This window comes from Oryctolagus cuniculus, chromosome 15, assembly GCF_051225735.1.
Source record: "Oryctolagus cuniculus isolate XC-2025 breed Fujian yellow rabbit chromosome 15, ASM5122573v1, whole genome shotgun sequence".
Taxonomy (NCBI): Eukaryota; Metazoa; Chordata; class Mammalia; order Lagomorpha; family Leporidae; genus Oryctolagus; species Oryctolagus cuniculus.
The window spans coordinates 51882610-51897562 of record NC_142881.1 but is presented as its reverse complement, the minus strand read 5'-3'; the positions used below and the strand labels follow the sequence as shown (position 1 = coordinate 51897562).

General features: G+C 45.4%; 1 protein-coding gene across 1 annotated transcript in view; it reads left to right on the top strand.

The window, feature by feature from the left end:
- Positions 1-14953, top strand: part of CCDC6 (coiled-coil domain containing 6) — a 142772-nt gene that overhangs the window by 105961 nt on the left and 21858 nt on the right. The window contains exons 8-9 of the mRNA XM_002718475.6: positions 91-215; positions 1245-14627. Of these exons, the coding sequence (XP_002718521.3) occupies positions 91-215; positions 1245-1439 (320 nt within the window). The 3' untranslated portion in view covers positions 1440-14627. The remainder of the gene's footprint in view (positions 1-90; positions 216-1244; positions 14628-14953) is intronic.

Here is a 14953-nt window from a genome sequence, read left to right as displayed (position 1 = left end):
AACTTGAGCCTTGTGAGCCCCCCAGAGTGGCCGAAGGCCCCAGAACATGGAGTTAGAAACGAGGCTGAATTTGCTGCTGTTGTTTTTCAGGCCTGTCATATGCAAGTCACACAGTTGGCTTCACTCCACCAACGTCACTGACGAGAGCCGGAATGTCTTACTACAACTCCCCAGGTCTTCACGTGCAGCACATGGGGACAGCCCATGGTATCACAGTAAGTGGCATGGGGGTGGTGAGTCACACTCTGCTCCCGAGGCTGGACCTGCTGAGAGCAGAATTGATGTCTTTAGACAGTCCCCTTTCTGTCCTGCTCCGTCAGTTCTCTTAAAAACTGTAGACTTCCCAGTGCTTTGATACCAAAGTCTTGTGTTGAAACTAAAATCCTTACCAGGAAGCCAAACTTCAACTTCACTTCCTGTGAAAAATTGCCCTGTCTGAAATGTGATTTGAACTTTGGCCAATGCCTCGAGTGACTGCAAGCCAGCTCCTTGCCATGAAGAATTATTGTTGGTTGCTGTGATGTCTAAGAACTTTTATTGTCTGCACCTTCCCAGTTCACTGACCCTGAATATTCTTCCTAAAGTTAGCCTTCTTTCTTCTCTCCCAAAATTAGAAGGAACCTTAAGTAGTTATGGTTCAAAACTCCACTCTGGGGAGTAGGCTATGTGAGTATGGTTGACCAATAGAGCGCCTAAAGGTTTGCTGATAGGGTTAGAGAACTGAGGGTGTTTCCAATAAGACAGACTTTCAAAAAAAGAAAAAGAAAAAGAAACCTGTTCTACACAAGCATTTTAAGGTACTCGAGGAGCTGTTCTGTCGGTTGGATAAAATCTTTATAAAAGCAAGAACCTTGTTTCTGAGCTGTAGTTTTTGGGATATGAAAAGCTTGTTTTGAGATGGATGCTACAAGGAAGTGGGAACACAGAACTGACAAAAAAAAATGTCAGGGGAAGACATGGCTGCTTTGACAACTGCTGTGACTGTCAGAGAGCCCGGGTGCAGTATGTGGTCAGGGGGAGTTTCCTGGTGAGTCTGAGTAGCTTTTTCACCGATGTGAGTGTACACACTCCCTCGTTTGAGTTTTCATCCATGCCTCGTCCAGAAACCAGTAGTGGTAAAGGCGACGGTAGCTGAGTTCTGGCTGCTGGCGGCCCGTCTCTCACTTGCCTCAGCTCTGAGGCAGGCTGCACTGGGAGTGAGCTGTCTGGGCCTCGGCTGACCTGCTGTTCTGTCCTCCCTACAGAGGCCTTCACCGCGGAGAAGCAACAGTCCTGACAAATTCAAACGGCCCACGCCGCCTCCGTCTCCCAACACACAGACCCCAGTGCAGCCGCCGCCACCCCCGCCGCCGCCCCCCATGCAGCCCTCGGTGCCCTCGGCAGTCAGCTCGCAGCCCGCCCCTTCGCAACATTCGGTGCACCCCTCCTCCCAGCCTTAATGCATGTGCTTAGTCTGAATTCCAAGTTGGGACTCGTCCAATGGAGCCGTCTACTCAACGCCAAAGGCTTCCTTCCCTGGCATATTTGGATCTGATTTGCACTGAGGTTATCTAGGCTTCACTGTCCATTGTGTTGTGTCTGTCGGAAACGCAGCCAGTGTTGTGGGTCTACAACACTAAGCAGACGACTTTTTCCAGCAGTGTTTTACTTGAATCTCCGTGTACGTCCATTCCCTGGCTGGAACGTTGGCTATTCGGTATTGGGTAATTCAGCAGCAGTGTGCAATTTTTGCTTGGCCCCAGAGCTTCAGTTTTCCTGGCTTTTCGGTTTGTAAAATAAAAAGGGATATCTTTTTTATATTTTTTTTTTCATGAATTTGCAGAAAATTGCTGAGCTGTTAATATTCCCCTTCTCCCATTGCAGTGGTGTTTATCAAGCAAAACTGATAATTCAGCACTACAGTCAGACCTTTGAAAATCTAGCTTTCAGCAGAGAATGGGAAGTTAGATGAATCAGTGCCCAAAACACAAGTACTGTTTAATAGAGCTTTCTACAGATACACTTTTTACAGGTTATTTTCAGTAAAAATCAATATCCTTGTCTCTTGTAAAACAGATAGCCTAAAGCGATAACTCCCACAACTGTACCCATCCACCAGATGGATAATTATCGTATATTAAGGTGTGACTCTGTCCTTTATCCTCACTGTTAATCTACCTGAACCAGCCCCCCGCCAGCGTGAGTCGATAAATGTTGTCCCAGCCACCAGTGGCTTCGATTTCTGATTAGAATGTGCTGTTTGATTTCGGCTGCAAAAGGCAACATGATTGTGACAGAAGCAATGTCATCTCCCCTTCGTTCTTTATTTTGGTTCCCCTAAGATAGAGTTTGAACAAATATTTTAAAGGTGCAACATACTATTAGACAATACTCTTTGAAACGGACCTTGTAGGAGTATCATGGCGTCCTGACCACCAAATGCTGTACTGCTTGGCGGAAGAGAAGCATAGAGGAAAGTAGCACACTTAGCATTGATGACGGATGATTTCACCCAGTGTAAGCGAGTACAGTGTACAAAGAAGTATATCCTGAGTACATGAGTTCCATTCATTTAGCACAAATAAATCATTTGGTTTCACTTTGAGGTGGAACACCGTGAGTCACTCTTTTCTTAATACTCGCAACATCTTTATTTTTGTTTTTCGGAGGTTACCGTTTTGTACTTGGTAGTAAAGTGATTTTTTACCACCTGTGTTTGCATATTTATATATGCTGTGGATGAAAATAACTTACTCGAGAATGTATATTTTATGATAAGAATGTGTATCTGTTGGATATAATCAGAACTGAAAATTAATTTATCAGTAATTTTTAAGAGCTCATGTTTTGTGACAACCATCTCTAATAGCTAACTCTTTATTGAATACACTCCTAAAAATAAGGAACCATGACATAGTAGATATTTAACATTGTACAGTATAGAAGCCTTCGGTTTTGCCTTGAAATGCATATTTAAGAGTTAACAGAATGAAAAGTGTTCTTGGATAATAGTGTTTGACTAGCATTGTAAGGACTCGAGAGGAAAAGCCACAATGGGATTTTTTTCACCTCTTTCTGCTGCTGCCCCCAAACTGAGAATGTCATCCTGGGTTTGAAGGAAATTTTACATCTATATAAATTTTATTTACAACAGGTATGTGATTTTCATCATCATAGTACAGTTCTCAAACATGGGGAGGAAGTCGGACATGTAGTTATTGAAGCTTTAGGTTTTTAAAACGATCAAACGGGGCCATGCCACACCCAGGGATCCCACCAGCAGCTCAGTTGTCGCTCCTGGTAGGTACATTGTTGTTCCAGGGAAGTCGGAGACGAGGCGCACACGGATCCACGGTACAGTTCTCGGTTTCTCTTCCAGGAGAACTGTGGTGCGTGTTTACAAGGCTCTTTTCTGAGAGTACAGATTTCAGAGCTGTCGGATAGTGTCTAGCATCAGCTAACAGAATCTGCAGTGTAATGGTCTTCCCTTTGCTTTCTGTCGATCTGGTTACCTCCCGAGAGCACGACAGGTAAAATGTTGCTCTGTGGTGAATGAGAAGGCACGTGGAGTGAGCACACGGTTCCTGCTAAATGCCTTTCAGAGACAGATTCTTAACATGCAGACTTCCCGGAGAGGTGCCGCTGGCCTCCCTGGAGTCACCATTTCTCTTTGGAATAACACGCAGCTCCTTCAAACTGCACTTTTCGGCATAAACCTAGTTGCCTGTCCCAGCAGACATTCAGAACTGATAGAACAAACACTACTGTGTTGAGTGTATAATGTTTCGTGTCATTTTAAAGTGGAGCCTGTAACACTTGGGCAGTACCCGCTAGGACGACTTGTTGGCCGTTGTATAGCCACCAGGGACGCGTGATACTCCAATCCTGAGCTTCTGGGAGCTGGCGTGGCTACTGCCGTTCTGTTGCCCTCTGGCCCAGGCTAGTCCTGGAATGTTCCAGATGGCCTTTGTAAAATTAGTAGCCACCTGCACACGGGCAGGAGCGACAGCAGCTTCACTTCCTGTCTTGCTGGCAGAGACCCTTGGCCACCACTGTGCTGCTAATAGAATAAGTACTGCGTCGCCAGATGACCACGCCTTTTCTACAAAGTCAAGTTAATCACCTAATACCTGGCACCTCTGGGCTCTGAACTGCTTGCTCCCATCAAGCATGCTGGCATTCAAGACAGCGTTCTAGAAATTTGGCAGATGGTGGAAGTATTTAAAGTTTAGTTTAACTTACTCCTTTCTTGATTGAAAGGAGTCTTAGATTCTGAGCTCCTGAGACACTGACTACCAACCATGGAATGAATGTGTGACCAGAATGTGGCTTTGACACCAAGTGCTGCCGTGCCTTTGGAATTGGCTTCTAACGGATTTGACCAGAAATCAGTGAGTGAGAATTTTTATGAATTGTTCAATGGTAGGAAAATAGAACATCACCCTCTGTTAGGTAGACATGAACTTCTCTTGCACGAAGCCTTGCTCTTAGAGGATGCTCAACAAGGCAAGAAAAAGCATAGTAATTTGTGCTTTGAGAGCTCACCATGTTTAATCTTACCAGTACAGAAGAACTACTTCTCTGTAGCTTGAGCTTCTGTCTAGAACTTGTCTTACAGGTAACCAACACTGAAAACTTTGTAGTAATGACTACCAAAGAAATATGTAGTAAAACAACCTTTATTTCCAAATTATTAAAGAGCCAGCCATTGACGCTGCTACGTGAGTTCCATGCTCAAGAGCCATTGTAAGAAATTAAGGGGTTTTTAAGTTTTGGGGCTTTGTTTTCTTTTTCAGTTTTTTTTTTTTTCCTCTAAATTTTTTTTTTTTTGATAAGACATTTGTTAGCAGAAAGTTATGGGGAGCATTTTCCAGAATGCTCAGCAGTTGTGATTAACTGCCAAGCCCAGTTTGCCTCTTGTGAGGCAATGAAAGGAATCCTGTGTTCATGACAGCATGGGTGCTGTGTGTGTGCACGTGTGCGTGTGTGCAGTCATGCCTTAACTCGGGTTACTGCTCAACTTTCGTTCTTGACTTAGTCTGCACCGTCATCTAGATTGTATCGTACATCTCGATCTGAACTTCATCCTGGCAAAAACAAGGTTGCAGGCACAACAGGTTAAGAACGCATTCCTCCGGAAGAGTTATCTGGTCAGGTTGACCCTGAGTCGTATTTGAACTTTATTTGGAACTTAGCCTGGAAGAGACTGTCAGATGGAAAGATGTCCACAAGAAGAGGAGAGCCAAGTGCTAGCATGCCTTTCGCCTCTGCATACCCGTGCACACTGTATGGTGTTCATTATAGGTTGTCTACAGCTTGACTAGGTTGGGGTTCTGGTAATAGTGGCAATCTTGACATTCTTGGTCAGAGTTTAGAGAGATGTAAGACTTGGAATTATTGTCTTATTTACTTCTTTTATGTTGATTAGTCTTTGATACATGTGCTGAATCAGAAACCTAAATAAAGATAATTTTTTAAATGTACCTCTTGAGCCTTAAGCCCTATCTCTTTCTTTCCGGTCTTGGAGTGGGAGAATGAGCAGTTGGCTTGGTTTTTCTGGCAGACTCCCGACTCAGCCCCTGAACTCTAGAGGCTGCCGTGGAAAGTCAGTTTAGGACGACAGCACAAAGGGGCTGCTGCCGTTCTGTTTCCCAGTCCAGGTGCTGTGTACCTGGGTGTACTGTTTCTGAAGCTCTATTAATCTCTGCGCTGTTCCAGATCTCCGCAGTGTTTCAGTGCAAAACCTACGCGGTCATAAAAAGGAGGGCCACCTGCCTTCCCAAGATGTGACTTACAGGTAAACTGCCACATACACACAAGGGCACCTCAGAAAGTTTGTGGAATAGTAGAATTCAAAGACAAATATGAGGGGTGGGTTGTTTGGCATAGCAGTTAAGACAGCTCTGGGGGTGGGGGCGGGGAGCATTTCACACGGTGATTAAGACTGCTTGGAACACCCAGATCACTCACTGGAGGGCCTGGGTTCAAGTCCCAGCTTCTCTTCCAGTCCAGTTGCTCGGGAGGCAGCAGGTGATAGCTCAGGTACACACAGGGGACACTGGAATGTTCCCAAGCTTCTGGCTTCAGCCTGGCCCACTCATGTTTGTTGGAGATTGTTGGAGATGTTTGGAGAAAGAACTAGCAAAATGAAAGATATTTTTTTCTCTCTCTGCCCACGCTCCCTCCCCCTCTCCCTGCCCCCCCCCCATCCCTTTTGCCCACAGCTAACCTACCTGGCTCCCTCTCTCTTTCCCTTTATTTTCTCCCTTCCAAATAGCAATTTTTAAAAAGACAACTTCTTGGTAAACCCGCATTCCATTTCAGTGTGCCTGGGTTAGAGTTCAGGCTCCCCTCTATTCCAGATTTCTCCTAACATGCACCCTCAGAGGCAACAAAGGATGGTTCAGGTGGATCCCTGGGAGACCAGTTTGAGTTCCCAGGCCTGCCTTTGGCCTGGCTCAGCTCCAGTTGTTGTGGGCATCTGGGGAGGGAACCAGCAGATGTGAGGTTGCTGTCTCTTTCAAATGAAAACAAAAGATTTGGAGCAGACATTTGGCTTAGAGGTCGAGATGTCCATGTACCACATCTGAGTGCCTGCGTTTGTTCCCTGGTTCTCTTTCCACCAGTGCAAACCTGGGAAGTAGCAGGTGATGGCCCAAATGATTGTGTCCCTGCTGTCCATGTGGAAACTTGGATTGTGCTCCTGGCTCCTGACTCCAGCCCTGGCCGTTGTGGGCATTGGAGCCGACTGGCGGATGGCATCTCTCTCTCAAATATTTTTTTAAAATTTGTTTTGGCATAAAATTTTAAAATCCATGCATAATTTTTATAAACATTTTCCATAAACTTTAAAAAATTATTTGAGAGGCAGAGACAGCTCCCATCTGCTAGTTGGCTCCCCCAGTGTCCGCAACTGCTGGGATGGGGCCAGGCCAAAGCTGGGAGCCAGGAACTCAGTACAGGTCTCTACACTGATGGCAGGGACCCAACCATGTGGCCTGTCACCTACTGCCTCCCAAGGTGTGCATTAGCAGGAAGGTAGAATTAGAAGTGGAGCCAGGACTGAAACCCAGACACTGTGATATGGAATGCAAGCATCCTAAATTGTGTCTTAACCATTATACCAAATACTCATCCCTACGCAGACTTTTTGAAGACCCCTGCCCATATATGTTCAGGCTTTGAGTGCTGTGTTTGGTTATAGTGAGTTTTTAGAAGTTCAAATCCATCAATCCATCTATGTCATTTTCCTATTTTGTAGGACACATGATTTTAGAGGTTTTTTTTTTTTTTGAGAGGCAGAAGGCAGAAATTGGTCTTCCATCTGGTGATTAACTCCCCAAATGGCCACAACAGCCAGAGCTAAGCTGATCCAAAGCCAGGAGCCAGAAACTTCTTTCGGGTCTCCCACGTGGGTGCAGGGGCTCAAGGACTTGGGCCATCTTCTGCTTTCTCAGGCCGTAGCAGAGAGCTGGATTGGAAGTGGAACAGCCAGGACTTGAACTGGCACCCATATGGGATGCTGGCACTGAAGGCGGCAGCTTTACCCAGTACACAGCGCTGGCCCCTGGGATCTTTTGTGGGTTCGAGTACCAGCTCTTTCCTTGGGTTAGCTACTTAACCTCCCTAGGTTTGAACTAACTTACCTGTAATACTACTCTATCTTGCCAGAATGAGAAGGTCCATGAGAAAGTACAATACAGTTCACCACACAGCAAGACAAATCTATGTCCATCCATTTAGGAAGAAACATAGGATGAGTTTGAGAAAATTCTTTTATACGTGTTAAGGGGGAGGGTAGGGTGGTTGGTCAGCTGTATTGTTACCCCCTGTCATTTAGGATCCACAGTCTGCTAGGAAAATAGATACACAGGGCTTAGAGGGTTCCTCTCTGAGAAGCTGGAGACTTTAAGAACTCTTTGTGATTTCTTAAGAATGCAAACCATCGAAATCTAAGCCCTTTTCCAAGCGTAAATAAACTAAGTCTTGACTCTGGCTTAAGTAGGATTCATCTTGGCTGTTAACACGATGAGCCTTTAATCTGGTTAGTCACTTGCTGAATAGAAATGCCCAAATGACAGCATGTTTCTCTACCCATGGTAGGTTGAGGTGGGTTTTAACTTAGTGAAGATACTAACCAAGAAATTTTTGTCTGCCTGCTTCAATTTTTTTTTTTTTAAGATTTATTTATTTGCAAGGCAGAGTGACAAAGACATGGAGACACACACAGAAAAAGGGAGAGATCTTCCATCTGCTGGCTCACTCTCCAAATGCCCATACCAGGAACTCCACCTGGGTCTCCCACGTGTGTGGCAGGTGCCCAGGTACTTGGGCCATCTTCTGCTTTTGTAGCCAGTTTGACAGGAAGCTGGATCAGAAGTGGAGTAGAAAGGATTTGTGCTAGCTCTCTCTGATAGGGGATGCCGGCATTCCAAGAAGTGGCTTAACTGGCTACACCCAACACCAATGCCTATGCCAGCTTCAGTTTGCCAATCTGTATAATATGAGTTGCCATTCTTACTTAAGGTAGAGTTTGAAGAAAACAAAATGTGGAGTGCTTTAAAAACAATGAAAAACTGTGAATGCTGTTATTTTTTTTCTTTTTAAAGATTTACTTAGTTGAAAGGCAGAGCTACAGAGGGGGAGAGAGAGAGAGAGCTCCCATCCTCTGGCTTATTCCTCCAAATGGCTGCGGAAGCCTGGCCTAGGCCAGGTTGAAGCCAGGAGCCAGGAGCTTCATCCAAGTCTCCTGCATGGGTGTCAGAGACCTAAGCACTTGGGCCGTCCTCTGCTACTTTCCCAGACACATTACCTGGGAGCTGGATCAGAAGCGGAGCAACCAAGATTTGAACCCACACTCTGATAAGGGGTGCCGATGTCACCAGTGGCACTTACCCTACACCACAATGCTGGCTTAATAAAAACATCTGTAAAGATTAGATGTCCACAGCTGCTTCTAAAGTTGAAATGGCTGAGAACATCCTTTGCATTTGTGTATAACTCTAAGCATGGGTTCTTGTTTTGATGTATAGGCTCTTTTAAAAAATGGGAATGCAGTGGTATTCAGTCACTAATGTCTAATTCAGTCTCAAAGTTTGTTGTGACACGCTGTTTAGAGCTAGAGGAAGAGAGTGCATGGTTAATTATGCTTGTGTCTACTGCACCTTTGGACAAAACAGAATTCCTGCCCCTCCAAGTGTTCCGTCTCATGTGTTACTCCCAGTTTCGTATTGTGCTAAGTGTTGTTGAACTAAATGTATTCAGATATGTTTCAAAGACCTCATTTTTTGACATCCTACTGATAACTTAGTGCAACATTCAAAATGACTGGTTATCCCAAGAGGAGATCCTAGTAATTAATTTTAAATTTTCATCTCAAAAGCAAAATCTGGAAGGCCAGATTCAGAAGTGAGACAGATGGTAGAATAAGGAGACAGGCTGTTAGAACGGCCGATCTGAGCATGCCTGTTGTGTATAGGAGGCCAGCGGGAAACATAGAAAGGTGAGGAAAAATGGAAAATAGGCTCCAACTGATCTTTAGAGAGAAAAATTATAAGGGTGTATCAGGATTCATGGAGGGGATAATTTTGATGTAAAACAATTTTGTAATCAGGCAGTTTTTTTCATGATATGAATTTATTTAAAGATTTATTTCAAGTGCAAGGTGATAGAGAAACAAATTTTCCATAATTTTTTTTTTTTTTTTTTTTTTTTTTTTTTTTTTTGAGGTAAAGAGGAGAGAGGGAGAAAGGCTGAGTTCTCATCTGCTGGTTTACTCTCCCTGCAACAGTCGGGGCAGGGCCCGAGGCCGGAAGCCTGGAACTCAGTCTGAGTTTCCTGTGTGGATGGCAGGGGTGCAACCACTTGTAATGCTCCCTGGTGTGCACATGAGCAGGCAGCTGGAATCAGGCGGAAGCTTGAAGCCAGGCCCTTGACGTGACTGGTGGACATCCCCAGTGGCTTCTTAACTGCTAGGCCCATTGTTCGCCACCGTGAGCTTTTTCAAGTCCACTCAAACTATCTGAAATTTCAATGACAAAAATGTGATCTAAATCTTGTGGACTTATGCTGCTACTCTTTATTTTTACTTATTATTTATTTGAAAGGCAAAGAGTTCAGAGAGGAGAGTGAGATCTTACGTCTGCTGGTTCACTCCCCAAATGTCCACAACGGCTGGGGCTGGGCCAGGCTGAAGCCAGGAACATAAATTCTTGAGCCATCATCTTGCTGCCTCCCAGGGTGCACACCAGTAGGAAGCTGGGTCAGAAGTGGAGGCAAAACTCTAGCCTGGCACTCTGATACGATGTCCCCAGCTGTGACTTAATCCCGTGAGCCACAATGCCCATCGCCTACGTTTGTGTTTAATATCTTTTTTATTGTAATTCTCCATAGTTAGTGTTTGAGTATCTGTGTTTAACAACCAGCTCACAAAAACCCTGGGAATGTAACAGTTGGTCCCTGTGGGCTGTTCTGAGCCCATTCTAGCATCCGGCATGGCCGGAGATGCCAGCGGCGAGTCCCCTATCAGAGGATACCGGTGTTCAGAGATCCCGTGGCAGCGGCAGTGGTGACAGTGGTGCAAGTGATTTATTTGAGGAAGCTCAGTGCAAGCTTGTATCTAGACTTGGCAGACACCGAGAGGTGGAGTGAGTGAGACTCTCTCCGGCATTTCAAGACAGCTGAGGCAGCTGCTCTTGTGGGAAAGGGCCCAGGGGTCAAGTGCACGGCTGGTGCCCAGAATTGGGCATGCTCACTTCAGGAGGCTCGATCTATACATTTCTCAGGTAGCGTGATTTCACATTCGGTTTTTCTACCCTACCCAGTGCTTGGGCCTCTGCACCCACATGGGAGACTCAGATGAAGCTCCTGGCTTCGGACTGGCCCAGCTCTGGCCATTGCAGCCATTTGGGGAGTGAACCAGCAGGTGAAAGGTTTCTCCCTCTCTCTCTCTCCCTCTCTCTCTCTCTATCTCTATCTCTCTATCTCTATCTCTATCTCCCCCCCCCCCATATCTTTGCCTTTCAAATAAATAAATCTTAAAAAAAAGGTTATGGGCTCTAGGCAAATAAGTATAATTGAGACCAAGGAAATGCTCTCTTCTCATCCCTGCATTTCCATAGCTAATGGGGTGATGGGGATGACGTGCTAGGCTTCTCTTTTGCTTGGGAGAGGCTCTTGCTTGCAGGTATCCAGTGGAGTTACCCCTTTTTAGTTGGAGTGTGATGTTGCTGTCGGTGTTTTAGGTTGACCTCATGGAACTTTGTGCCTAAAAGAGGGTTGGGGATGAATTCATAGAGCTTGAGGGTCCTGAAGAAGCTTCCTCAGTAGTGCTTCTGATGAAATAATCCACATTTAACCAAGTGTTAGGAGTGAGACACCCGTGAGCATGAGTGTGACAGCTGAAGAATGCGACTGCGGGAAAGGAAGCCATCAGACTTGATTCTACTGTGGTCTTTCAGTTTCTTTGTGGAATTGTAAGGCTCCATTGTGGGTATTTTTTTTTTTAAGTTGCTGGGCTTTCTTGGTATGGGATGATCATGACCCACAGTACAAGCATTTTAGCATATGCTGTGTGTGACCTCAGGTTGGGCAGCGTGGTTAGAACACCCATTGATGCCCATACGCCGTATCAGGGCACCTGGGTTCAGGTCATCTCTGCCCCCAATCCTAGCTTCCTGTTCATATGCACCCTGGGAGGCAGCAAGTTATGGGCCATAGCTGGGTCCCTACCATCAATGTGGAAGACCTAGATTGAGTTTCTGGCTCCTGATCTCAGTCCAGTGCTGTTCTAGGCCTTGGGGACATTTGGGAATGAACCAGCAGATTGCAGCTCGCTCGCTCTCTCTGTCCTTTTCTACCCCCCCCCCATCTGTCTCTCCTTGCCTCTCAAATAAATTTAAAAATTAAAGATAAATTCGTCCATGGCCACATGGGTGTGGGCCGCACATTTCTGACACACTGAACTCCTCTCTAGGGGCTCCATCAGGAGGCCTTTAATCCTGCTGTTAAAGCAAACGATGAAGTAGAGCTGAAAGTGGAGGAATGGGTGGTGGTGCAAACCTCCAGGCTTCTCTGCTCTTCTAATGCTCCGCAGTGCAGAGGGTGTTCATCTCGTGGGGTTGGCGTCTGCCTGAGAACCACAGCCGTTCCACCAGGCTGTGCTGCACCCAGCATCCCAGCCACTTCTTAACTCGGGGGGATCCCGTTTTTATATTCGGTACCCTCATCTGGAAAGAGATCCTTGCTTTCCTGGCGGCTAAAGAAAATACTCAGAACTCACTTGGTTCAGCCCCCCAGAGTTGTTTTACTGAGATGGGAATTGTAATTGCTTGGAGGGAAAGGGTGATTTTATTTGTAAAGCAATTAAAAACCAAGTGCATTTTCAAATGTTACTTACTCTCTGTGTGCCTTAGGAAAATAGTTGTCTTAATTTGGTGTTAAGATCCTCACTTGTCAAACAAGTGTTCTTGCCATTCAATGTTACTCTCGTTATTGGGCTTCTGTATGTAGTGAGAGCTCTTTCAGAGGCTAGAGGGGAATACTCACACTTCAGATTCTGAACCAGGTTTGATCTGAGGTATCCCCGAGCCCAAGCCCTGAGTTATATTTTTCTTATTCGTTTTGCTTAATAAATGGAATTATCTATAAACTCGGATCAGCCGACATGCCTCTGAAGGAAAGCTCAGCCTATAAGGAGGGTGCAAGTACCCATCCACTTGACCTCTTCAGATTAATCAATTCCTGAGAATTTCACTTCTCCAGGATTTACCATTGTCAATTCTGACTATTGAGTGAGCCAAGAAAGAAGTTCAGTTGATACCATGTGTGGTCCCTTATTCGCTTGTTGATTCTTTCTCCCTTTCCTTGTCTGTCCTCCCTCCCTCCCTCTTCCTCCCTCCCTCCTTCTTCCTCCCTCCCTCCCTCCGTCCTTCCCCTCCTCCTTCCCCTTCCCTCCTTGCCTTTCTCTTTTTCACTTTGCATTTCTTCCTCCCATCCCTCCTCCCACACACTCCTCTGTTTCTCTCTCACACACTTAGTTTTTGTTTCCCCGTCAAAGCGCATACTTTGCTGTAAGCTACCGTTGTGCCTTCAGCACAGGGTTTGAGAGCATGGCCCTGAGACCCAAGTGCCTGCTTTCAGATGCTGCTTCTGACACACATGCCCTTGGATAAATTGAATAACCATTCGAAGTCTGCCTCTTCTTCTTTCACTGAGTCCTGTGAGGGAAAATGTGATGTTTCACATGAAACTCTTAGAACAGGGACTGGAATAGGAAACTCACTATGAGAACTATTAATTATAAATTCCTATATTTGATGGCTTGTGACACCAAGGTTGTCACAATATTAAGTTCTAATGCTGAAAGCTTACCTTGTCATTTCTCTCAGTTTTTAATTTTTCAATATTCATTTTCTGAAAATGCAATTAAAAAGACAGTCGCATTCTTCGAAACTGACTTAATTTTCTTGTCAGCACTGGCGTGTGAGTGCTGCGGTGAAAATCCATAGTACTACCTTTCACGGTTTTCCCGAATTTCACCTCATCTCATTTGGAACACTACCATTTATTAAGAATTTCTCGTGTGTGTTTATTCTTTGAACATGGTGACCTGCCAGTCCTGAGCAGAGCTCTCCTTACCTGAGGTCCACATCTGTGGCAGCCAGACCACTTGCCCCACATTGCACAGAACTGGACCTGAGACGCAATTGAGCCCCTGTTGCCCCAACACTGGGGCAGAAGAATTGGCAGCAATGTTACAGTGCTGTTCTCGGTCACTTCCTCCCCACTACCCCCACTATCCCAAAGACATTGTCCTCTCAAAAATATTAGGCTGATTAAAAACAGGAAGTTCGTTTCCTGATAAATATTATTGCTGAAGAGCAGTCTTTGAGTTAGATGTCTCCACTTGCTTGCTTTGGATAAAACTTCCTGCAGCTCGCCAATCTCCATCCTCAGTCACCCCGGGTCCTGCCCACTCTTACGTGAACCAGGCTCTGCTGACTCTTAATGGTGTTGCCGAGGGATGCGCAGGTCCTGGAACGACAAACACTTCCTTCTTCTGCTTTGAACGCACTTAGAGGGCGTGGGGGACTCATGGAGAGGAGGGCATTGTTTTTGGAATTTTATTGTTTAAGGCTTGCTTTACTTTCTCACTGGGTACACTAACCCCTTCTTTCACCATGCATTTATCAAGCCAGGCTCTGCTTGTTCTTCATCATAAACACTAAAACCAGCTTCCTGAAATGAAATTGGAGAAAAATATTAGAAACACCAGATAACCCATAATTCCATGGAATGTTCTTTTCATTTCTGATGTTCACTGGCAGTTTTCAATTACAGCCTCTCTTTGAAATTTGCAAAATAAAAGTGGGAGATATGATACCTCCAGCCATAAAAATGAATGTTAGAGAGGCAACATGTGGAACATGCTTTACATCCAAATGAATAGAATAAAAGGAATTTTCCAACAGGGGTGACTTAGTGGATCAGGAGCAGAAATCTCCTCCCTGAGAAGAACCCGTTTCTTGGATTGCAGTGAGATGTGTTAGAAAATACATCAGCTGGGCGTGGGAGTTGGAGAGCAAGTTGCCTTTGGCTGCACACTCACTGTGGTCCTGGATCAACTCCACAACATCTCCTGACATCAGGTATGTACCCTGTGCCGTGTAGGAGGTGCCCACAGACTCCCTGCTCTGTGTCTTATCCACCCAAATCACCAGTCCAGGGCTGCGTCTGGACTTCTTACAGTCTTGCCCCACCCAATTCTAGCCAGTGGCTGAGTCTTGCCAGTTTTACCTGCTAAGTCCTGGGTAATCTTGTGCCATCTCTGCCCGTGCTCCAGGTTAGTTGAATCCTTGTTAATCATTGGATTTCATGTAGGAAAAGGTTGACCTTTTTGACCTCAAGTCCTGCACCAGCAACTCCTTCTCTGCAAGTGTTCCTATCTAAAGATAACAAGGTGTCTCTTCTGCTT